Source organism: Macrobrachium rosenbergii, chromosome 37, assembly GCF_040412425.1.
Source record: "Macrobrachium rosenbergii isolate ZJJX-2024 chromosome 37, ASM4041242v1, whole genome shotgun sequence".
Classification (NCBI taxonomy): Eukaryota; Metazoa; Arthropoda; class Malacostraca; order Decapoda; family Palaemonidae; genus Macrobrachium; species Macrobrachium rosenbergii.
In genome coordinates, this window is record NC_089777.1 from 34218555 (window position 1) to 34243100 (window position 24546).

The 24546-nt window shown below is 39.4% G+C and overlaps 2 protein-coding genes across 21 annotated transcripts in view; one reads left to right on the forward strand and one right to left on the reverse strand.

Annotated features, from left to right (window-relative positions):
• Positions 1 to 12276, forward strand: part of LOC136825474 (uncharacterized) — a 49186-nt gene extending 36910 nt beyond the window's left edge. The window contains exons 3-6 of one of the 3 annotated variants that reach the window (XM_067081977.1): positions 2707 to 2857; positions 9414 to 9734; positions 10743 to 11604; positions 11692 to 12276. In XM_067081977.1, the coding sequence (XP_066938078.1) occupies positions 2812 to 2857; positions 9414 to 9734; positions 10743 to 11604; positions 11692 to 11905 (1443 nt within the window). In that variant the 5' untranslated portion in view covers positions 2707 to 2811 and the 3' untranslated portion in view covers positions 11906 to 12276. Of the gene's footprint in view, positions 1 to 2706; positions 2873 to 9413; positions 9735 to 10742; positions 11605 to 11691 lie in introns of all 3 variants that reach the window. The other 2 variants (XM_067081978.1, XM_067081974.1) reach the window with 2 other exon arrangements.
• A 7603-nt stretch (positions 12277 to 19879) lies between these two features.
• The window catches only part of LOC136825475 (ras-specific guanine nucleotide-releasing factor RalGPS1-like), a 195931-nt gene continuing 191264 nt past the window's right edge, over positions 19880 to 24546 (reverse strand). For all 18 annotated transcript variants that reach the window (XM_067081994.1, XM_067081996.1, XM_067081992.1 and 15 more), the window contains one exon: positions 19880 to 22773. In XM_067081994.1, coding sequence (XP_066938095.1) covers positions 22633 to 22773 — 141 coding nt within the window. In that variant the 3' untranslated portion in view covers positions 19880 to 22632. The remainder of the gene's footprint in view (positions 22774 to 24546) is intronic.

Below are 24546 nucleotides of genomic sequence, written 5' to 3' on the forward strand. Positions count from 1 at the left end.
TTACTGGCAATCCGGTTTTACGGCGCTTGCCTAGCGACGACGATAACCAAATTTTTGTTGCCGATAACCAGTTATCGGCACTTATAACCAGTTATCGGTGCTGATCGCTTCTTATCGGTGGTGCTGATCACTGGTTATCGGCGCCGCTAACCGGGGATCAGTGCTATTATCACCGATTTTCGGTTAGCGGCGATTTTTGATTGTCGTCACGCCGTTGGGAACGGAACCCCGCCGATAACCGGGGACTGCCTTTACAGGCAAGGCAGTCCCCGGTTAACAGCGGGCTCGATTAACGGTGATCCGGTTTTATGATACTTGTCCAGCGACGAAAATCAGAAATTTTTGGTGCTGAAAATCACCAATTTCCACTTATCTGCACCAATAATTGGGTATTGGTGCCGATACATACCTACAGAGGCGCCGATAACCGAAAATCGGCAGTTTTCGGCGGTGATAAGCCCCGAAAATGGTTAGTGGTGATTTCTGGTTATCATCATACCCTCACAACAGAACCCCCGCCGATAACCAGAGACTGCCTGTACTGATCTTCTGACCATCGTCGAAGCATCCCAAGGTAACTCCTGCAGCCGTATCTAAGCCTTTTTCAACTCTGCAGCCCCAGTCCTTTTGTGGAGGGAGAGCTAGAACCCAGTCCAGACCTCGCTCGAACCTTCGTCCTCCAGCGAAGTCATTTAAGAAGTCTTCAGCCAAACAGGCCACCAGTAGATGAGACCCGTGTCCTTCGTGCTTCTGCAGGTGCCAGGTTGCACCATTTTTGGGAGGAATGGAGTTGCAGGGTTGCAGAACCTTGGGTAGTTCAGGTTCTGAAGTTGGGCTACTCCATTCCTTTCAACCAGACTCCTCCGCTTTCAAAGTCGCCAATCACCTTGTCAGCTTACTTGGCAGGGTTCAAGAAGTTTTTGGCCCTCGCTCAAGAGGTGGATTCTCTCCTTTGCAAAGGAGTGGTGGAGGAAGTTGTAGACCTTTCGTCGGAGGGGTTTCACAACAGGCTTTTTGTTGTCCACAAGGCTTCCAGGGGTAGGAGACCAGTTTTGGATGTTAGCACTCTAAACTCATTTGTGGTGAAGACCAAGTTCCACATGGAGACAAACCGGTCTGTCGTATCCTCTCTCCATCAGGACGACTGGATGGTCACCCTGGACATGCATGTTGCGTATTTTCATGTACAGGCAGTCCCCGGTTATCAGAATAGATTCCGTTCTGAGGGTGTGATAACTGAAAATTGCCGCTAACCAAAAATCAGCGATTTTTGGGGCTTAACAGCGCCGAAAAGCACCGATTTTTGGTTATCGGCACCTCTGTTAGGTATGCATCGATCATCAGTGCCGATAAGTGGAAACCAGTAATTTTCTTTGCTGAAAATTGCCGATTTTTGTCACTAGACAAGCGCCGTAAAACCGGATCCCTGCTAACCGAGCCCGCCACTAACCGGGGACTGCCTGTAATTTTAAAGTGGCTCGTGACCTCCTCTTTCGAACCTCTTTGTTCTGCCTCCTTCAAGTCCCTCGCTCAGAAGACTCAATTTCTTGTAGCACTGGCTACAAGGGAGGCGAGTAAGCAAACTCCAAGCAATAGATAAGAAAGTTGGTTTTGAGCAAGGAGGTGCAGTTTGCTCTTTTTCTCATGATTTCCTAGCTAAGAACGAGGACGTATCTTGTCCCTGGCCCCGCTCATTTATTATTAAGAGCTTGGAAAACATTCTTGGGCCGGAAGAAGAGGAGAGACTTCTTTGCCTGTGAGGGCCTTGCGGCTTTACATCCGCAGGACTGAGAAGATGAGGGGTTTCTCTAGCAACCTCTGGTGTTAGGTGAGAAACCCATCTCGCCTGCTCTCCAAGAACGCCCTCTCCTTTTTCTTAAGGAGCCTTATCAAAGAAGTGCATTCTCAGATTCAAGAGGAAGCCTTCCCTATCTTAAGGGTAAAGGCTCATGAGGTTCAAGTCGTCACCACTTCTCTTGCGTTCTGTCATAATATGTTGTCTTCCATTTTCCTGTTGACTTTTTGGAGATCGAAATCTGTGTTTACTTCGCACTATCTGAAAGAAAGATGTGGAAGCTGTTTTTGATACTTGTAATATGGTAGTGCCCTTATCCGTGGCTGGCATGGTGTTGGGAGAGGAAGCATAGGGGGCGAACTGTCCCCCTCCTGTCTCGTTGCCGTGGTTTTATTGGGGGTACAAGTGTACGTGGAGTACCCACCAGATTTTTTATGGTTGGGGTGTTGGTGGTTTAGTTTTTATTGTGGTGTAGGTGACACTGTTGTTTTTTATTCTGGTCATGCTCAGGGCAAGGGCACCTCCTTTTGTCTTTGTCAGCTGTCAGTGTACCTCCACAGCTGCAAAGTACCCACTGAAGTATGGGTGACTCTGGCCAATAAGCCATGTCCTCTAAAGGTTAAGATGAGCACCGACCAGAGGCAGTATTTACCTGTAGCAGCTCTCTTACCAGGTAAGGCACAACAAGCATTATCTCAATGCTAGCAAACTTCCAGTTCGAAGTTGTTATCTCTGAATGTTTTGTATTAGTTTTATGTCCATCTAACCCGCCTCCTCTCGATGTGGAGTCAGCTATGTACAGTAATTGCTTGGTAAGTCACTTATTTAAAAATGACATTTTTATAATAAAATAGTTTTATATATACTTACCAAGCAATTACATAATCAGAGCCCTCCCTCCTTCCCCACAGATGGACGTATTTTGGCTCAAATGAATTGATGTTTCCTGCTGAGTTGTACATGTCAGTCTTGATAGCGGGCGGAACCCTGTCACCTACACTAGCGATGGTAGCGTTATGGGGAAATATGAATTTTTGGGCTGCCGTGATAGGAAGCTGTTAGGTATGTAATTGCTTGGTAAGTATATACAGTTTAAAGCTTTATTTTATTATAAAAATGTCATTTTATAATAAAATTGTTTTATATATACTTACCAAGCAATTACCGAATCAGAGCCCTCCCCCCTCCCCTTTTTTCATGGACTCTGCAGCAATAAAATAGAATGATGCCACTAGTGGTAAGTCACTCCTACCCTCCCGTTGCAGTGGGCAGGGCCTGTCACCCCCCGCTTTGCAACTGACGCGTTCTCACGAATTTTGAATTTAGGATGCTGTGCGAGCATAATCGTTAGCTAAGTAATTACTTGGTGAGTATACATATATAAAACTTAATTTTATTATAAAAATGTCATTTCTAAAGCACAACAGGAAGATGACAACAATGACTTTTCATGCAAGATCTAATTGGGGAAATAAGAGAAAATTGGTTGTTTCAAAGCCAAGGTACAACTTCAGAGTTTAATCTGTGGAGACTGATCGATGTACATAAAATTTTTGTCAGGGTAAATGTGATTTATAGTTAATTCTAGCTTAAATGGCAAGTGAGTCCAAGAATGAGTCACCTTGACTAGAAGACTGACCCTTGGCCACAAAATCCAGGGATATTCCAAGAACCTCTGAGTCAGGAATGAGATTAAGTCACCTGAAAGGGCAAGGAGCTCACTAATCAGTTTAGAGAAGGTGAGAGTAATCAGTAACCCAGTCTTGAGGATCAAATCCAGAAAGGAAACTCCCAAAAAGGGGTTCATAAGGAGGCCAGGTGAGGTTGTGCAGCACCAGTCTCAACTTGGGGGTTAACAGGGGCCCTTTGAATAGACTGACCCCAAAATGATGAAATAGATTGGAAATATTTCTAACATGTACTGGAGGAACTATGGTGAGAGGCTTGAGCAGTAAAGTTTATTATATACAACAGCCAGGAAAGAACTGCGTGGTGTTATTCATCAATAGAAAGAAGTCATCTGTCATGGGAACAGTGGCCTAAAATGGTTGAGAACTCTGTTGTCCTCGCCAAGCTGTGAATCTCGTCCACTGTTCCTGGTAAGTGGCTGCAGTAGTAGAGATCCTGCTGGGGCCAGTGATAGATTCTAGTGTCTTCATAAAAGCCACTAACTGAATAACCACCATGTATGAAGATTCAGTAACTATGGATGAATGTGAGAATGAAAGCATATCTTCAGAAATTGCTCTCAACTGGAGGAAGCCTGGGACAGTCTGCAACAAGATCCAGGTGGTCTGGGAACCACTCCTGCTATGGCCAACAAGGGGAAATGAGCCATATAATCGTTGGTAACATTTTCTCCAATATGTCCTAGCAGTCTGAATAGGATAAACTTTCATACATCCAGGCCTTCCCAAGACTTGCATGGCATCTAATGACCAAACCTCTGGGTCCAGCTGTGGAGAGCATTATAGTTATAGTCTTGGTCAAACATCCAGCAAGGGCATCTCTGACATTTGCTACAGGACATTTTAGAATTGTGAGAGAACAGACCACTTGGAAGGAAAAATCAGTAATCCCTGCTGAATAACCATACATTCAGCAGGTGACACATTCCTGGCCAGACTGGAGACAAAGGTTTCTGCTATTCTACAAGAAATGTTCTTTGCTGCAGTTTTGACCTAACAGTGAAAATAATCTCAGTCTGTCACTCCAGCTGCACTTTGCTACTGTCTCATTGCTTTGGAGTCATCTGTTGAGGTCCTATTCTTGCTTGTTCAACACCTTCCTGCATACACAGTGTTTTTGCTTACTTGACTGGCCTGAGATTACTATGCTGAGGAAAGGTCATGAGTACTACTTTGAGGAAAGGATGGGTGTAACTGCAACACAGGGAGGAACAAAAGCAGAAAGTAAAGGAGCAGCAGACTAGGAGACATGAATATCCCTCTTGGGGGCAATTGGGAGATTGTAAGGAGATAAAGTCCTCTTAAAAAAAAATTAGATTGAGGCTGAAGATGGTTGACTTCTTACTCTGCATGTTAATGACTAATAGAGGTTTTCATAAGACAGGGCTAGAGACTTGACTGCTGCGGTCAGAGTGTGATAAGGTGTCTGAGAATCATGAACTGCAGCACTAGACGCACTCTTTGTTATACACACGCTGCTGAACCTGCAAGAACCAGTAACTGACTTACCAATCCACACTTGCACACATGTATGTATATATATTGGGAACACTTCTGACTGAAACACACAAGGCACTGGAAATGTAGGTCTTTGTGTAAAGAGAACATATAGGACTACATGAATTACCATCCCAGCTCACTCAGGTACATTAAGGTGTGAAAGTCTTCCTCAAGAACTACCAAAGGAAATTACTGTACACTATCACAATAAAAATACAAACTAAGTTTATACTTAGCAATATAAAAAATAGTAAGGGCAGTAATTCACAACTTAGACAAAAACAGAAAACCTGAGGTCACTGTTAATGTTAAATTAGATGCTTGCTATCACTCGCATTTGCTAGTTCCCATGTCTATACCATACCCATATATGTACCATACCCATATCCATACCATATCATACCCTTATCGGTTCCACACTCATACCCATACCCATATCCGTTCCACACTCAAACCCAAACCCATACCCATATCTGTACCATACCCATACCTATACCCATACCCTTACTGATATCCATATCCATACCCATATCCATACCCATATCCATACCATACCCATACCATACCCATATCTGTACCATTCCCATACCTATACCCATATCCATACCTGTACCAATACCCATAACCCATATACTTACCATAACCATACCTATACCCACTTCCATATCCATTCCATACTCATATCCATACCTATACCATTCCCATACCCACATCTGCACCATGCTCATACCCATATCTGTACCATACCCATACCCACAGGTAAATCAACCATGCTAATAATAGTTAGCAAAAGTCTATGGGCAGCACCAGCCCTGTTTACCTTCTGGTCATATACAAACAGCTGGCCATATCTTGGTGTAGGTGCCATTGGCAGTTTTGGACCATCACCAGTAGTGCCTGCTGTTGTTCTAGAATTACCCGCTGAGTCCATTTCAAAATGAAAATAACAAAGCTCAGCCAAAAATCCTTTATTATATACCATTGGGTCACTTGATGTTGAAAATTTTTGGACAGCTATTAAAATATTATTCTTGAAAGACGTCTTCACAACTCTAGGATCCTTTGAAGCAGTCTTCAGCTCCTGAAGCATTCTGGAGAAATGCCCATTGGATTATAATGTCTTAAATCCTTGAAGACTCCAGGATCCTGTGAAGCTGTCTTCAGCTCCTAAATGGATTCCTGTTGTAGGGGCTTTCTTCTCTTACACAATTGGTGCAGGATATTGGAAACAGATCAGAAGGTTATTAAATGAAACCTGACTTTCCTTAACCTAATTTATTAACCTTAATAGTACAGTGGCCTGAAGACCTTCAAACAGAACCTTATTCTAATTTTATTTACATTTGCCACAGTTTAGCAATTATCATCTTTCAATACTTAACCTGACTCATTTCCTACTTACCACTAAAGTTTACTTAAACAATTCTCCTATATTTAACTTAGCCTAACTTAATACTATCAATAGTCAAAATATTATCAGTAAATGATCCAACTCTGGCATATATCAGATTCAAGTTCCTTATCTTTCTCAGCACTTCACCTCAGAATAATGCAAGATAACCATGAAAGTCAACACACAATTTTGGAGATCACTACAGAGTTTATTTCAGCTATCCCATCCAAGCTGAGGGCAGAAATTACTTTGGAATTTCTTCATGCAGTGTTTTTCTACACTAAAACCCTTCTCTCCTTCCAAGCGAGAATCTGAGATCTCATTCACAATAAAATCAGCCAACAGATATTAATGCACTTTCTCTAACCCTGATCCCATTTAGGACAGTCACTGTCTTAAGTAACTGATATAATAACTTTCATTCTGCGGAACTTGAAAATGGTTGGGTCTCACCAACTGTTCGACTGCTTTAGTAGTTGCCAAGTGTCCATTTCCTATCCCAGGTAAAGCTGGTTCAGGTGAAGGGAAGCCAATTACTCTACCCTATCACACTCAAGCAAACTGCAAATAAAAAAGGAAAAAAACATGAAAACATACATCAGACATTCATAACAAAAACCCAAAATAAACATAAAAAAGCATCACAACAACAACAAAAACAAAACAATCAATTCACACAAATCATCTTTCATCATACAAACCCAAACTTAGCCTACCATACTGTTGGCTCCACCTCCCTTCAGGGAAGAAACTCCTCCTCCTCCTCCTCCTCCTCCTCCTCCTCCTCCTCCTCCTCCTCCTCCTCCTCCTCCTCCTCCTCCTCCTCCTCCTCCTCCTCCTCCTCCTCCTCCTCCTCCTCCTCCTCCTCCTCCTCCTCCTCCTCCTCCTCCTCCTCCTCCTCCTCCTCCTCCTCCTCCTCCTTTGTGCATCCCTTCCTCTGCCAGCAGCCAAGCTTTGCTCCCTCTGTTCATCAGTTTCTGTCACCCTCCTCTTCGCTTGTCTTTGCCTGTCTCTTTCCCAAGCTGCCCTTGGCAGTTCCAGACCATCACCAGTAGTGCCTGCTGCTGTTCTAGAATTACCTGCTGAGTCCATTTCGTAATGAAAACAACAAAGCTCAGCCATGGTGTCGGGGGCGGACATGTTGGAAGTCTCGTGCTTTTTTTTTTTTTTTACCAATAAAGGTTTTTTGCCCTCGGTGATTATACCTTGCATAGAAGGCAATGTGTTAATAGTGCCTCGATGTAATACCCAGCGCATAAGCCAGATAGTGTTGTGTAATTGCAGATGTATTAATCTACGTTCTGCCCCAGTCAGTGCCTTCAAAATTTTTCTCAAGTTTCAACTAATTGAAGCCTATTGGCCCTGGGAAATGGGTAATAGTGCTGTGTGTTGACCCTCCCTTTACCACAAAACTGTCATCTGACCAACCTCCAACCATCGTGCCAGTGACCCTGGCACCTAACGATACCTGTGCCCCACTCGCAAGTTCTGTACTCGCGAACAGTTGTCTTTACTTTATACAATACCAGTCGAACCATTCCAATGTCAAGTCTGCTAAACAATCTATCAGTGCAGCCTTCTCCGATGAGGAAATAATGCTGCATACACAAAATGCAAAGACCTGATACCAGAAACCATTCCCCAGGAGAGATCCACAAAAAACTTATCCTCTCTCAAGAAAATATCATATATCACTAAGTGGCTAAGGATCTGCTTGGTGGAAATCTACGCCGATGACCCTTGCATTCTGTCTCCAAAGGGGCCTGCTGATCTAGGCCTACCTGCAGTGTACCATACGGCAGAAAATGCCTTTCTAACAGGAAAATCCCTCTCAGAAAAAACTGTCAAAACCTCAGAAAAAATTGAGGAAGCACATGACAAATTTTCACAGATCTGGGACATGATCAAAGGATTAAAGGAATCATTTGACAGTCTTAAAACTGTAGAAACAAATAACAATCTTTCACGGATCTGGGATGTGATCAAAGGAGTGCGGGAAATATGAGACATTCGCACAGCAAGCCACCAGACTCCTTTGAGTGAGGCATCCATTATTTCCTAGCCTCCCAACAGCACGAGAGAAGTAAGGGTGCGATGTGAAGTCGAGATGGCCATATCCTCCCAAGAGGAAACTGCCCTCCCTCCCTCGGATGAAGCTCCCACATTACCTATAGACCTATCGGGGCGGACCGATGGACTCCCAACCTCCTCTCCTTCCCCAGTGTCTCCAGTGGAAGATAAATCTTCAGTGACGTTCACCAGCCCTCATGAGTCTTCCGACCCTATCTCTCCCCTCCCAACTCCCCATCGTGGATGAGGATGTGAATGATCAAGAGGGGATTTGGGGCTGGTAGACACAAGCAAGTAGAAAAAAGAAAAGAACCTCTCAGTTGCCTGCTGGACCGAAGCCCAACATTCATGAATCACCTTGCCCAAAACCTGAGAAGAGATGTCACGTTGTGATTCACAATTTGCGCTCATTGGTGAAGCTAGATGCCATAGTAGAGAGAGTCAAGTTTCTCATGGGCAAAGAAGAATTGCTTTCCTGCATATTTAGTTTCTTACTGTATGTCACAGTTGCCTCAATTGCCAAGAGTGATTAACTTAATACCTGTGAAGTGTTTGAAAACTAGTGTAAACCATGGTAAGTTCTCCTTTTGAATTCTTTATCCTGTATGTAGTATTGTTTTTGATACTTAGCTTGTAAATTCATATTGTAATTTTAATTTTAAACATGTCATCAATTAGGGTTTTTCTGATATTGCCTTTAATTGTGCTCTTGAATACTGCAGTGAACAGTGAACATGAGATTAGTATTTTTTTATTTTAAATACTGTAGTCCTTTGGATACAAAATGTATGAATGTTTGAATTCTGGAAGTGTACTTCATGTAGCTCTGTTTTCTTGGCGGGTTAATGAGGAAATGTATTTTAGAAGGGATACAGTGTTTTGTATATTGAAAATTAGTTCTTGGTACTAAATTGAAATCAGTTTGATAAATTATACAATATTATATTTTCGTGCTTTATTTTTTCAGTACCAGCCTATAGGGATGAGATGCAGCAGTCTTATCTTGATTATATAACTGTAAGGAGAATGCTAGCACTAGCCAACAGTAGAATTCATGGTCCATTAACTGATATGCCTGGAATGAATTCAGGTGTTAATGATGTAGGATTAGGTGAAGTACCACAGATGCCAAGTGCTGACAATCCTGCAAAGTTTGGATGCAGTGCTGCTGCCAGAAATGAGGGTGAAAGTAGTAGATCAGATGGACCTGCAAGTGGAAGTGCTGAAGGTTTTTGGGGCTTACGAGGCCATTTCAATGGGTTTCCACCTTGCCCAAACTTCCCTCTAGGTAAGTGCTCTGTATGTTGTAAAAATTTGTCAAGTGCTTTATGTCTGTGATCAAGAATCATAGAATGGTCCAAAGCTGCTTTGAGGGCAGTTCCCATGAGAACAGTAGTGTGGATAGGAAACAATTTTTCTCTTGGCATAGTGTGCATGCTAGTCACAATCTGATTACTGTACTTCAGTTTGTGGATAATGGAAGTTAGTTAATTGGCATCCTTGTTGTTGGGGGAGATCTTTGCGACCAGTAGTGGGTGGTCTAATTCCTGATTGCATGCATTAATGGGGCAGTATCATCTGTCCTTGAATCCTTTATTTTGGCTGATTAAGAATCGGTACCATTTATCTTTTTCATTATTTCCTTCTACAGTATTTCATATTGACTTTTATTCCAACTTGCTGCTCAGCTCTTCTAACTACTTGCTAATACTACTTAGCTTAACTCTGGAGTTCATTTTTCAATCCAGAAATAACTGTGTTGGTCTTGTCAATCGCCCAATAATGTTTTGACCCGAGATATCGGTGTACTAGTCATTAGGGACTAATATATCTTAGAACTGTCCCAGTGATTCCAGGGATGGGCTGGCTTGGGATAAGACTCCAGTATTCTGTCCGTTTTGCTCCTCAAGATGATTAGATTGGGAATGATTGTAGCATCAAATCATGCCATAGTATGATGTGAAGAACCTTTAGTACATTTACAGGCACAGAATGCATACCAGTGTCAGGTGAAGAAAAGTTCTTAAAGGAAATTAGAGGAGACTTACATTACCGATTGCAATGCTAATTGTGGGAAAATTATTGCAGTTAATTAGTTGCAGAATACAATTGCTTAGATCCCAGTGTGTGGCTTTCTGCAAGAGGTTTCCAGAAATCATTTCATATTATAGAAGTTAAGTCATCACAGGTACATAATCACGAGAAAATAGCTTCAAATCTGACTGATTTAAGTAGCTTTTCTCTGGAAAGAATTTTCAGTTATAGTTTTAAAAGTTATCCTGATATTTAATTTCAGGTGCTGGATCTGGATTTGGAAAAAGTGGCTTTCCTGGGCCTGTTGATTTCTTTCGGTCTCGTCTAAGACAGTCACGAAATGAACCTTATAGTGTACCTGTAAGTAGAGAAAGATATTTGAGGCAGCCACATGACCAAATGACTCCTGGGTATGCTGCAAATATATTTCCAAGTGCAATGGTAAATGCAGCCATTCGTAATGCAGTTAATTTGTCCATATCTTCCAGTGGAAATTGTGGTACCAGAAGTTTGACAAGCAATATGAGTTTATATACAGATCCAACAGCAGCAGTTGGAGTTAATGTCACTGTTGCCTCTCCATCAGAAAGAAATGTCAATGCAAATGAAACTTTAAATAGTGTAAATGATGAAACTAGCAATCCAGTCAGCAGGAATGATCTACTTCCCAGTGTTAGTGCGACAGTGGATTTGACAAGAGAAGCAATTACTTCAACTAATACCAAAGATACTGATGATGCAACCACAGAGGCATCTGATATCATTAGTGTCAAGCCAAGTGGTAAATACCCTAAAGAAAATAGTCCCAGTACTGAACATGATACATGGAATAGCTCAAATAGTGTGGCCAATGGTCACGCTGTAAATGGTATCGAAGCTGTTCAGAATACTGGGGCAACATCCAATTTGGCTTCTGGAGCTGCTGCTTTACCTGACATTGTAAGATTTATCGGTTCATCTTGTGAATTTAATATGACTAATGCAACAGCACCTACAAATTTGAGAGGAGGAATGGCATTAGGAGCTTCTGGAGGTGAATTTAACTTTGCAAATGCAACAGCAACTACTAATCCAACAGGAGGAATGGCATCAAGGGCTTCTGGAGTCCCCAGACTTCAGTCAGGGTAAGCATGACAAGTTTTAAATTTTTTAAAATGTCACTATACAGTATTTAAATTTCATTTTGTTTATATTTTGTATTTCTGTTGCAGATCAGTTTCTGGAAACCGACAGCATATGTTGCAGCAACTTAATTCACGTCTTTGCCGTTGCGTGCTTTGTGAATTTGTAACCAGAGATATGAATGTTTTGATGGAGCACATAGATTCTCACTTTCCTGTGAGGACTTACATTTGCATCCATTGCACATGTTTGTTCAGTGGACCAGAAGAACTTCAGGAGCACAGTTGCCCATTTAGACATTGATAGTGTTGCAGTGGAAGAGCAAGTGCAAATGTTCCTAGACTAATTAGTTTGTTGACATTGAAGATTTTCCAGTTTCAGCAAGAACTTTTTTCTTATTTTTATTCTTGGAAAGACTGACCTAATATTTGTTAGTCCATACAGTACAACCAATTGTTATGAATGTATATTACCTATGCAAAGTAAAGAATCTTTTAGATATTATGTACTTGGACAGTACCTCTTTGTATTTTTAGAGAAAAAAAAAATCATAGTCTTTATTGAAAAGATAGTTTTTGTGTTTATAGATGGCATATTTTACATTGTTCTTGATGTAATTTTTTTTAAAAACTACTGAAGGCTATTTTATGTAAAGTATTAAAAAGCAGTCCTTAGCACAATTTTCATTTATCCTCTACATGTTATAAGCTGTTGTGTATTGATTTAATATTGAATGCCTCTTGTAAGTGGTGACCACTATCATTGGTTTAGTAAACAGAAGCCTATTCTTGCCAGGCTTTTTTGGCGATGCCATTTTTCTTGTATAAGCAATATTAATCATATTAAGGAATTTCATAGCATTAACAAATTTGGGTGGAATTTTGGCAGAAAATTCAATCCATTGGGGAATGTGTTAGCTACAGTAGTTTTTCTGTTTCATTACATGTTAGGGTGTTATCTGTGCAGGAGACATATTGTGAATTTCTTGTTGTGACAAAATGTACATTGGCTAAGTTAGATCATGTGATTAGTCTCAGATCATGTGATTATTCTCATATCTTGCTGGACTTGTAACTTTGATAACTCAACAGTTTCCAAGATAAAACTTCAGAATTAACAAGATAGTAGTACCAATATCAGGAATAAAATTTATAAAGCAACACATGTCACTACTGTATAGGGCTACTTACCCCACAAGTGCACATGTCCAGTAAGAGGCGTAAAATCATTCTCAAATTTTTGTTGTACTCCAAGTTTACTTTTAGTGTACATGTGTGTAATTTCAATCTGTTGAATAGTTGAGTTATTATTTAAGCGTAAAAAATTACTACAACACTCACAAAACCCAGATTGGTTTTCCCAAAGATATATCTATAAAACAAATGTTGAGGATTGAAAATTACTTCAGCAAATGATCTTGAACTGTTATTAAAGGCAAGAAAACTCTTGGCAAGAAGCACATGAACATCTATGTCCATGTAATCATCCCCATTGCACTATGTCAATCCAAATCCTTCAGAATTGGTCACGGGTTAGCATGGTCACAGAAATGCAAGTATCTGCTCACCTTAGATCAGCACTAGTACTTGCTAATCCAGTTCTAACCTCGGCCCATTTCACTTGCTCATGATTTGTGGGCATTCAATCCCATGACCTTTGAAGCACTGACCAGGTCAGTCTGACATACCTTATTCCTTTGCTTGGGAAAGGGTCTTATAACTTTGTGGAGTCTAAACAGACTCATTTGGATTAGCCCATTTGTGAAATACAGTCAAACTTTGACTTATGGGTTTACCAATGTACAAGTTTTCCGAGATTCGAGGCAGTGCATGAGCGATTTTTTGCTCAGGAAGCGAGCTGAGATTTGAGCTGAGCCAGCAGGCCTGGGAGACACCATCTGTTGCTGTGCGAGCATCCCTGCAGCATCTCTTAGCATATCTCACTTATTCTCGCTGTGCCCCTGTACAGTATTTTGGACAGTGTGACCCTGTATTTTGGACCCCATAGTAGGGTAGCGCCATCAGTGCACCTCATGCGGTGCACTGTAGGCATTACTTATGGTTCTTTGCAGCGTTCCTTTGGCCCCTATCTGCAACCCCTTTCATTCAGTTTACTGTACCTCTGTTTATATTCTTCCATCTTACTTTCCACCCTCTCCTAATAATTGATTCATAGTGTAACTGCGAGGTTTTCCTCCTGTTACACCTTTCAAACCTTTTACTGTCAATTTCTGTTTCAGCGCTGAATGACCTCACAGGTCCCAGTGCTTGGCCTTTGGCCTAAATTTTATATTCAGTCATGTAATTTCTTAGTTTTCACCATTGGTCCTAGGAAAGTAAGTGTTAAGACCAGTGCTGAGAAGAAGAAAAGGCAGATTACCTTGGATATGAAGCATGAAATCATAGAAAAAAAACATCAAGGTGTGCATGTTAACGACATGACGAGGCAGTACGACCGGACAACTACTACGATCTGTGCCATTTTGAAGCGGTTGTCGATAATGGCTATAACGACAGCTAAGGCATTAAGATCATTTCAAAGCTCTGGACCTCTGCCTATGAAAAGATGGAGAATTTGTTGGTGTGGCTGAATGAGAAGCAGCTCTCAGGAAGATACTGTGATGGAGAGCATCATCTGTGAGAAGGCAGGAGACATCAATGGGGATTTGATGCGAAAGACGGCAGGAACATCGAAGGATGAGGCATCGGAAGAGTCATTCAAAGCCAGTTGGGGCTGGTTTGATAATTTTAAAAAGAGGACTGGTATTCACTCCGTTGTCAGGCATGGTGAGGCAGCAGCAAGCGCCGATGTGAAAGCAACTGAGGAGTTTGTTAAAAGGTTTGCCGAACTGGTAGAAGCAGGAGGATATGTCGCCCAGCAGTCTTCAACTGTGACAAGACATATCACTCAGAAACCCCCAGAGCCTTTTAAGTCTGACAAGATAACCAAAGAAAATCTGCAGGTTATGTGGAAGGCAAACTCAAAGGTGTGTGTCACCAGGGATATGGTCCAGTATGTAAATGTGGTTGTTGGCCCTACCATCAAATTACCTTACCACAAATAACTTATCCCTGAAAGCCCTTCTTGTCCTCGACAGTGCTCCCATGCACCCATCAGCCCTCACAGACAACATCTAGAAGAATTCGAGTTCATCGAGGTCCTCTTCCTTCCACCCAACACTACCCCTATCCTGCAGCCCATGGACCAGCATGTGATTTCAAATTTCAAAAAGCTCTTCAAGCACTTGTTCAAGTGCTGCTTTGAGGTTATGGAGACCACAAACCTCACCCTTTGAGAGTTCTGGAAGGATCACTACAGTATTGTGACCTGCTTCAAAATTATCACCATGGCCCAGCAGGGTGTAACAAGGAGGACCTTAAACTCTGCATGGAAGAAGCTGTGGCCTGAGGTTGTGTCTGAACAGGACTTTGAAGGATTTGAACCTGGAGAGCTAGTGATGGAGAATATTGTGTCCCTCGGAAAGTCCATGGGCCTGGAAGTGAATGAAGGAGACGTTGACAACCTCGTCGAGGAGCACAACGAGGAACTGACAACGGCGGAATTAAAGGAGCTACATCAGCAGCAGTGTATGGAGGCTTTGCGGGTTTTGGAGGAGGAGGAAAAGGAGGAGGAAGTGTCAGTGGAGGTTGCTAAAAATGAGATTAAGGAAGTGTTGGGAATGTAGGAGAAAATTGTTGTTTATTGAAAAGAAACACCCTGAAAAAGTAGCAAGAGGTCATGCGTCGGAGCTGTGTACTGTAATGATACTTTCCTAGCTCATTCTTGAAAAATTTTCAAAGACAGGAAGAAACAAACCCCTTGGACAGGTTTTTAGTGTAATGCCCTGCATGTGAAAGCGAGGAAAGTGTGGCGAAAAAAGCAAAATTCAGTGAAGATAAAAATTTTTTAAAAAGTAGAGCTTAAGTATAGCGATCAAGAAGATGAAGATGATGATTAAAAAAAAAAAAAAAAAAGTAGCAGTTAAGTTTAGTGATAGTGTAGCATATGCAGTGTGCAAGTTAAATTAAGCAATGCAGCATTAAGTGTGTAGTGAGTAAGTTAAGTTAATGATAGAGCATGACGTGAAAAAACCTCCTCCACCAATCTCCTCCCTCCCACCACCACCCTGTGTACCCACTGAGACACTCACTAGCCCTCTCATCTCGCTGCTCTACCTCTGACAGCGTCTTTGTGTGATCTTCTAAGTAAAGTACACTTAATAAAACCAGTCTTTCTTTACATTCACTTTTGTTATGTATTATTTTTTATACATGAAGTACATTTTTGCTTTTAAAAACAATTAACAACAAAAATTGGTGTGTTTTTGGGGGGCTGTTAAAGATTAGTAGTATTTCCATTCATTTTAATGGGGAAATTCGATTTGATTTACAAGCAAATTGAGTTTGCAGCTCAGTCTCGAAACAAATTAAACTTGTATGTCAAGGTACCACTGTATTTGGGTTTACTATAAGTAAAAAGGCTGGTAGTTCTCTGCCTCTTGGTTTTGTACGTTGATTGGACCCTGGGTTAGCTTCTGAGATGCTGCCCTTATTCTGGCTGTCTTGGTTTCTGCTTACAGGGGTAGTGTGGGAGGAAGTGAATGTTCTGATTTCCTAGAATTTATTAACCTTAGGTTCTTACAAACAACTCCACCTGCCTTAATGTGGTCAGAGAAAGGTGTACTTCTGAGGATGAGACTTGCTTGCGCACAGGTGGAGTCATCAGTCTATGTCCTAACATATTGCCTTCCACTGGAGCAGCATCACACTCAGCCTTGGTGAAACGTTGGAGGGTTTTAATGTGAATTTTATCCAGCGAAGGTGGCTTTGCTGGATGAATAATAGTCTTCTTCTTTTTTTTTTTTTTTTTTTTTTTTTTTTTTTTTTTTTTTGAATCTTCCCTACTGTTAGAGTTAGCTTAGTCTTTGCGGCATTAGGAACAATCAGCATTTAAAAATAAACAAAGTAACACTTGTCATTAGAAAGTCTGTTCTTGTCAGAATTTTTTCACGCCGTGTTGTGCAGACACATGGCATTAGTAATAATTGACTATTCTGGTCGATTTTCTCCTGTACGGTATTGTACTGGCTTCTGTTTTTTCAGTGTGGTTTTCAAAGTATGCACTACACAACTGATGTATTGATTCAAATGGAACCTTCATATGTGAAGCTTTTGCTAACAAGAAGCATCATGTGACTGTTTTCTTTGAGCTAGAGAAGGCTTATGATACAACATGGAGATAAGGCATTCTGAGGGTTCTTTATGAATGTAACCTGAGCAGCAATTTGCCTCTTTATCAAGGCATTTTTAAAGAATAGGCTATTTCAGGTTAAGATGGAGCAACAGTGTCAGATGTATTCAATAAGGAGGAGGAGTGTCACAAGGAAGTGCTTTAAGGGTAACCTTGTTCGCCTTACCAATCATTGGACTTTCCAAAATAATTCCAACTGATGTAACTTATACTATTTTTTGTTGACAACCTTTTGATATCTTTTGCAGCAACAAGGATGGCAGTGGCTGAACACTGCCTTCAATTGTGCATTGATAATATAGTAAAGTGGGCTGAGATGAATGGTTTTAGATTTTCTGCTAGTAAAATGGTAACCACGCACTTTTGCCATATAAGGGGATTCCATCCTGATCCAGTTCTGTTCATACATGGGCAGAGGATCCCATGTGTTGGTGAAACTAGGATTCTTGGATAGATTTCTGATAGCAAGCTGACTTGGGTTCCACATCTGAAGTATATTAAGACAAAATGCTTGAAAGCAATGACTGTGCTGATAGTTGTCTCACACTTCATGGGGTGCAGACTGAACTCAGATGTTGAGATTATACAAAGCCTTGTTTTTTTTTTCAAACTTAACAAAATGTGTACACTTCAGCAAAGCCTAATAGCCTTAAAATGCTCAAATCAATTCATCGTGGAGGAGTAAGATTGTGTACATGAGCATTTAAATCATCTCCCACTGAGAGCATGCTTGTAGATGGTGGTGAGACACCTCTGGATCTTCAGTACCAACATCTGCTGGTTCAGAGCTGGTACAGATTTCAGAGGCTTCCTAAGTCTTTAACCAGCATCTGTATGAGAAATGAAAGGCATTGGCAATTTTATGAAAATCACCTCAAGCAACCTCCACCATTTGCTTTTAGAGTAGAATCTTTGAAGGTACAGTACCCGCTGAAGTTTGCCACCTACAACTTTGCAGTTGCCTGGAAGGATGTCACTGTTCAGACCTTGGAGCACGCATAGAACTGTATCCTGAAGGGAGAAAAAGGCCTGATCAACTTCCAAGCCTTCGAGGTTAACAACTAGTGCCCAGCTCACAAGGGGAGGCAGTGTTTCCAAGGATGATGTATGAGTGTGGCTGGACGATGATGGTGGTGATCCTGGCTTACAGCTGATGTCCAACTGTAAGATAGCTGCTGTTGTTGATGCTGGCAAGATGGTGGAAGAAGTCCCTGAAGCCATTAAGGACAACAATTCTAATGCACCATAACCTACAAACTGCAAGGTGAGGAGGATCTTGGATGGCTTTATTGTGCCAAATGCATTGACTGCACCTCTTTCACCAAGGCCTTGGAGTTGGCTGAAACAGCCCCAGAAATTTAGCAGCTGGTGATTGCAAAGCAGAATAATTGTTCTCTTCATTAGGAGTACCTTTGACAGCTGCTTCAGACCCCCATCACCTGTGCATGCAAGCCCATCGCCATCAATTTCTTTGGAAACTCAGTCCTTCATCCTAGAACCACAAACAAGTACTACGGTAGTCTTTGTTGATGTGCCAGGTTTTTCCAGCCAGGAATCTAATGTGTCTGTTGCCTCTTGAAGATTGTCTACACACCTCAATATCTCTTCCAGCCAGTTCTGTACTTTATGACATCCTGAAGGGACAGGTGGCAGAGGGGGAGGTGGTGGTGGTGAAGGACTTGTAAACCTTCCTCACAAGTTTTTGAAACCCAACCAAACTTTTATCTTTTTCTACTGGAGGGACGTTGGCCACGAGCCCTTTTGATATGTTCTCCCCAGGGCCTGCGGTGGCCATTCAATGTGTAGCTACTCGAGCTTCACTGGATAGAACAGCATCTCACTTAAGGTTGGATGAGAAAAGGGTGACTATTACTTTTTACCTCTTGTCTCCTTCCTCCCAGTAGGCAATGGTCATATTCTCACTTGCTGTGCAAAATTCAGGTGTTATACAACAGAGCTTCCAATCTTAGGCTTTCTTTAGTAAGATGTGACTCCCTCTGTCAGATCCTTTACTATGAGCATCTGGGGTTTCATGATATTATAGGCCACCTTTTGAGCTGGTCTTCCCTTCTTACATTGAAACCTTTAGTCCTTTTTTTCCTAGTGTGAGATTACAAGCAAGCCCCACTCTGGCATGGACCTTATCATGCTTGACATCACACATGCCAAGATGTATAGGAGGTCACAGTAGTCATCCTTACCTTGCTGTTGCTTGCATGACTGGGAAACTGTCATTTCCAGGTGGGAGATCAATATCATGTATGATCTCATATAAGTTCTGCCAAAGGAGTGAATTTCTGTATAAAAGACAGAGATTTGTATTCTCATGAAACACCAATTGAAAATTTGTAAGATAATTGATATTTTCCCAGATACACAAGACTGAAGTCTTTTATTATAATCTTGCCTCTATCCAACCATGCAACTTTAATGACCAGATGAGCAAATGCCCAAAGTCATTATTAAAGATTTCAGGTTTGTACAGTATATCTAGGAAAAATGCAAATTATCTTAAACATTTTTTGCTTGAGTTCATTTTATTTAGCTTGTGACGATTTGAGTTCCCTTAATGTTAGAGTTAAGAGCCGAGTTTTGGAGATTCAGAACATTCATGGTTTTGTTACACAGTAATAATAGTCTATAAAAAGTTTGACTTGATGACAAAATTTGCAAAACTTATTTTAACACATGTAATAAATAGGCTTTGTAACATTAAGTGGATTTTCAACAATCTTTGCTTATTACATGGTTTTGAAATACTAAAGTGGTCTTCACACTGTTCAAAATGAACATATTAAAATTTAATTTTTTTCTGTGACTAAGGAAAGCAATTGCTTTTACTGTCGATCTGCCTGGCATAGGTTACCTCAAAACAAATTTTAGTACCAATCAGTTCTCTTCAAGAAAAAGTTACTATCACTTATTAAGTTATGATTTCACTTAAGTTATGATTGTTGAAATTTAAATATTCAAGATATTTTCACTTGTTAATGTAATAGTGGAAGGTTATTGTAAATAAACTGCCAATGCACAAAGATCCATTTTATTGCCACAGAGTTAAGAGCACTCATTGAACAAAGTGACAGTATTTATGTAGATAACCTCAATAGCCACAAAATCAATTTCCTTAGTTAAAGCATGGGATATGTTGCAACAGTGTATGCCTTGCTTTTAAGGTTTCTTTTCAAGTAATTCTTACATAATGTGCAAAATGGTAATGCCAAGTTTATCGCAAAAGAATTAGACCCCATTTAAAGAAAGGCACTTTTCATTTGGCCAAAAACACAACAACAGTAAGACTTTCACATAGATTAAATTACAAACGCAATATGGTAATGGAAGTTGCAAATAACATACTGTTAGGAGGAATGTATGCAAAGGAATTATCACAATCTGGAAAGGGTATTAAGCTTATAAAAAAAAAATGGTTTGGCCAATGAATTTTTTTTTTTTCAGTCTGACCTCACAGTATATGGATGAGTTACCATGTTTTTCTGTTTTTATTTTTTATCATTAAGCAACACCATACAATCACTTTCAAGCTTAAATTACAATTTATGACTATTGTGAAAAAGAACTTCATGTACAAAACAAAACAAAAATGAAACTTGATAATACTGGATTCATCTCCCCAAAACAAGAGAGAATCTATACAAATTCTGGAATGAGTATTAAGTAACGATAATGTTATGGATTTTATATACATCATGTACATGAACCATTTTGAAAAATTATAAAATCTGAAAACTACTACTACTACTGGCTAAGTAAAGTGGTTCATGGTAAGTAGCTTAAAAACCTATTAGGGGAATTCCCAATGATAACCAATCATCTGGAATTTCCAGATAGAAGTATGATACAATATGTTAATGCGCATAAAAAACTTTACATATTTCACAGCCTAAAATCAAATGATTTAGATATTAAAAAGAGTGAAGTGGCCTTTATGATGGTTTTAAAATGTACACTGGACAAATTAGAAAAGGGAACAGTGCAAATTTCCTAATTTTTTTTTTATTCTTTGGTAAATTAACTGTATTATTACCTCTACTTTTATCTATAACATATAATCTTAGGATCTCATTTCTAGAGCTACAGTGATACACAAAAATGCTCCGCTGACAAAAAATTTAGTACATGATAAAAACAAATATACCTCATTGAAAAAGCCCTAAAATTTATTGTCTTGGGTTAAAGCCATGATTAATAACTAACAGGAGCAAATACATGTGTAGCAGTTCACCACAGGTTAAGGTAAGGAGTTCCAATTACACACTGTCAAGGAGACAAAATACAGTACAAAGCTCTTACATAGGCTACACAATGCTGCACATTGCCAGTACACTTTCTGGATAACTTGGACCTTTTCTCCTTAGGAGAAAATATAGCCAGCTTTTAACATTGTCTGCTGCACAAAGTAAGCAAGGTCCAAAAAACAAGTTAGCTAAGGCTGTGTAGTAAACACACACTTGAGAGAGAGCAAGCCAATATTTGGGAAATAGATCATTCTGACAGCAGCACAGCTACAGTATACATTGATGTTTATTTTATATACAAACATGAATTTCTGCTTACATTCATTATCCCAACTTTTACTTTCATATTATTGCAAAACGCTTTTGAAGTACAGTACTATTAACAAGCAAGGACGAACTGGCCGACAAATCAGTACTTCAAGACACTCACCTGAGTATAACATTCAATAAATCATGTTGGTATAGAGGCTTTACATAATGTAGGATCTTCATTTCTTTCTGATTATAAAGAATTTTTTACAATAACCATTATATCTAGTAAGGTACTATAAGGTCCAACTGCCATAAATAGTCAATCTGTAATAAACTATTTACACTTGATGTCTCAAGTGATGCCATACAAAAATTTGTGTACTGTACAGTACTTCATTTTTATCATCTTACAAGAGGCAAAAATAGAAAAATCAATATGCTTCACCTTCTTTTTTCCTGAAGTGTAAGAAAACTATTTATATTGACAGGAAGTATAGATAAATTATCCCAATTCTTGTGAATTTAATAACTTTAATGCCATTAATATGGTGGCCCTTCATAGAGAAAAATCAGGCACTTGACAAACCATTTCATTACTGCTTGATTTTGTTAGACCTGTAATAACCAGATTTTACACACACATTTAAATAACCTTTGGCAGAACATTTTGTCATTTAAGGACTAGAATCAAATTACAGTAATACAAAAGTTGTTGGTCAGAATTCAGCACCTAATATGGCATGGACATGGGCCACAATCTGGCAGATGCAGTGGGCCCAAACGTAAATAATAAGTTTCCTTTGATCATGAAGGCAAGAGGGATGTTATTCACAGGCACTCGACAAGTGTCCCACAACTTACAGTTCACCCACATTTAGCTGTTGCCATATTAACACTGTTCATATGATGCAACTTTATTTTCTGAACTGACAAACTTTTAATCAAAATCCTGTTATTACTTTCTCAATAATCCTTTCTAGAACTAGAGACTGCTTTTGACACTACAAGCTTGTGTTCATTTACAAGAGATTAACATGCTCTTCAGTTCTTTCTTTGAAGCTGCACTACTCCACACTGCTTTTCAATGAGGACATGTATTTTCAATTAGTTCAGATTGCTAGGCAGCCTCCCTATCACTTCCTTTAACATTTAATACACTACTTTTTCTGTTCTTATCCAGAACACACTTTCATGTGGAAAAATTAAAAAATTTTTGAGCATACCACATACAAGCTTATTGAAGAAACAAAAGACACCACTAATCCTCTTGATCTATTCAAATGTAATTAGGTTCTCTGGTGGTCTCTGAATGTTCTCAGTTAATGCTTGTTGAAGGTTGTATATCCATGACTTGGCAGCTGATACAGAAGGTGCCCGGAATTTGTATATTGTAGCTTTCCCTGGGTCAGAGAGCTGAAAAAAGCAATGTTGGTTATAATTTATAGAAAATAAACTTTCAGTACATACAAAATGTTTGCGTGAAACAAACAGTAAAATGATGGTTTTCCCTGCAACATACACTTTAGTACAAGAGCTATGTCCCTTGAATCACCCTCTTATTGAAACAGAAGTAACTTTTATATATCTATAAAGATTAAACAACCCTTTAAATAAAAACACTGTAAATTTAGGTTAAAGTAACAGTATACACTATAATGCAACATATTTCCTGATGTCTTTTGATGCCTTACCTTCAAAGGTTCTTTAGGTTTTTCGCCAAATGCATTTAAATGCCTTTATGACTGTTTTAATTTATAAAAGGGAATGAGGGGTAAAAAAGTAATGTCCACCTAAAAGACCTGACAAAAATGTCAAGTGCTGTCTCGTTAACAACTGACTTAGATATTAAAAGAGTAAAACAATATGCTTGGTTTTTATTACTGCTTATTTCAACATATAATTTAGAGTAAAGAAGCTAAACTCCAACTGTAATTAAATTTGGAAGGGAATTGCTCATCTTCCTCTTTCATAAGAGGAAAAAGATGCTACATTAGCCTGAACTAATTGAAGTGCTTTTAAAAATTAGCTTACTACAGGTATAGTACAAATACAATTATTTATCTCTACTTTTTCCATCTCTCACAAACTCAAATAAGATGCTTAGAGAGAAATGTTATATTATGCACTTGAATAAGTTAGGTACTCACAGTATACAAAAATGGTGCATTATATACAGTGAAAAAGATGCATACATTATGTGACAAATGAAATACATGACTAAAAGTAAAAGCAAGCAGTCTTTTGAAATATTTTTGTCCAAGGCTTAGTTTGTAAGTAAAATATGTTTTAGAAACCTGTGATCACTGGAAAGTTTTTTATTTTTCTTTTTAATATGGAAATATCCAGTGAAATATTAAAAATAATTTTAAAGTTTAATATATATAAATCTCTTATGCCTTAGATTACAATACTAAATATTTACAAGTGAACTGAAGTTATTATCTATACTTAAGTGAGACTACATTCCCAAGAAAGTTCATCTTTTCTTTGGCAAACTTTGCAAGATTAAAATATGTATAAATATACTATGCAGAGGGATCAGGAGGAAGGCATAATTAATAAAACAAATTTGCATTTATGCGACAAACTTGTAAAACAGTAAATTGTCTCCACACAACTAACAAAGCTCACATTTATTTTAGCCCAATTCACTACTGTACTTGGGTAGAAGGTAATTTTAATACACCTTCAAAGATCAAGACTAACTTGGTGGAATCTTCCTTAGACCTTTAAAAATAGATTTTTGTAGTTTTATTATTAGGCTGGCTATAAGGAAAAGTAATTATAAACACAAGGAATTGTAAAAATGAAAAATTTACACCAAAACAAGTTCTCAGGTTCTGACAAATTTCTCCAAAGTATTGTCAAAGAAGCAGAGGAACAAATTCCTCTATAATTCAGTGACATTTGCCAGCCATCCTTGGAACAAAGAAACCAAGTACAATGAAATTGTTACCTTAAATGCAGAGGAACAACAACATACCAGCCACCCGTAATATGTGTGTGTGTGGTGCACAACTGTACTTTTTTTTAATTACCAGTACTGTATTGTACTTGTATATCCAACCAGTTGGCAAAAAAAGATCAAAGAGCTGCTAGTAGTATCTGGTGTAAAAAAAAAAAGGATCTCTACAATCACAAAAATAAACTCAGCATGCAAAACCTCAATTATCTACACAAAATAAT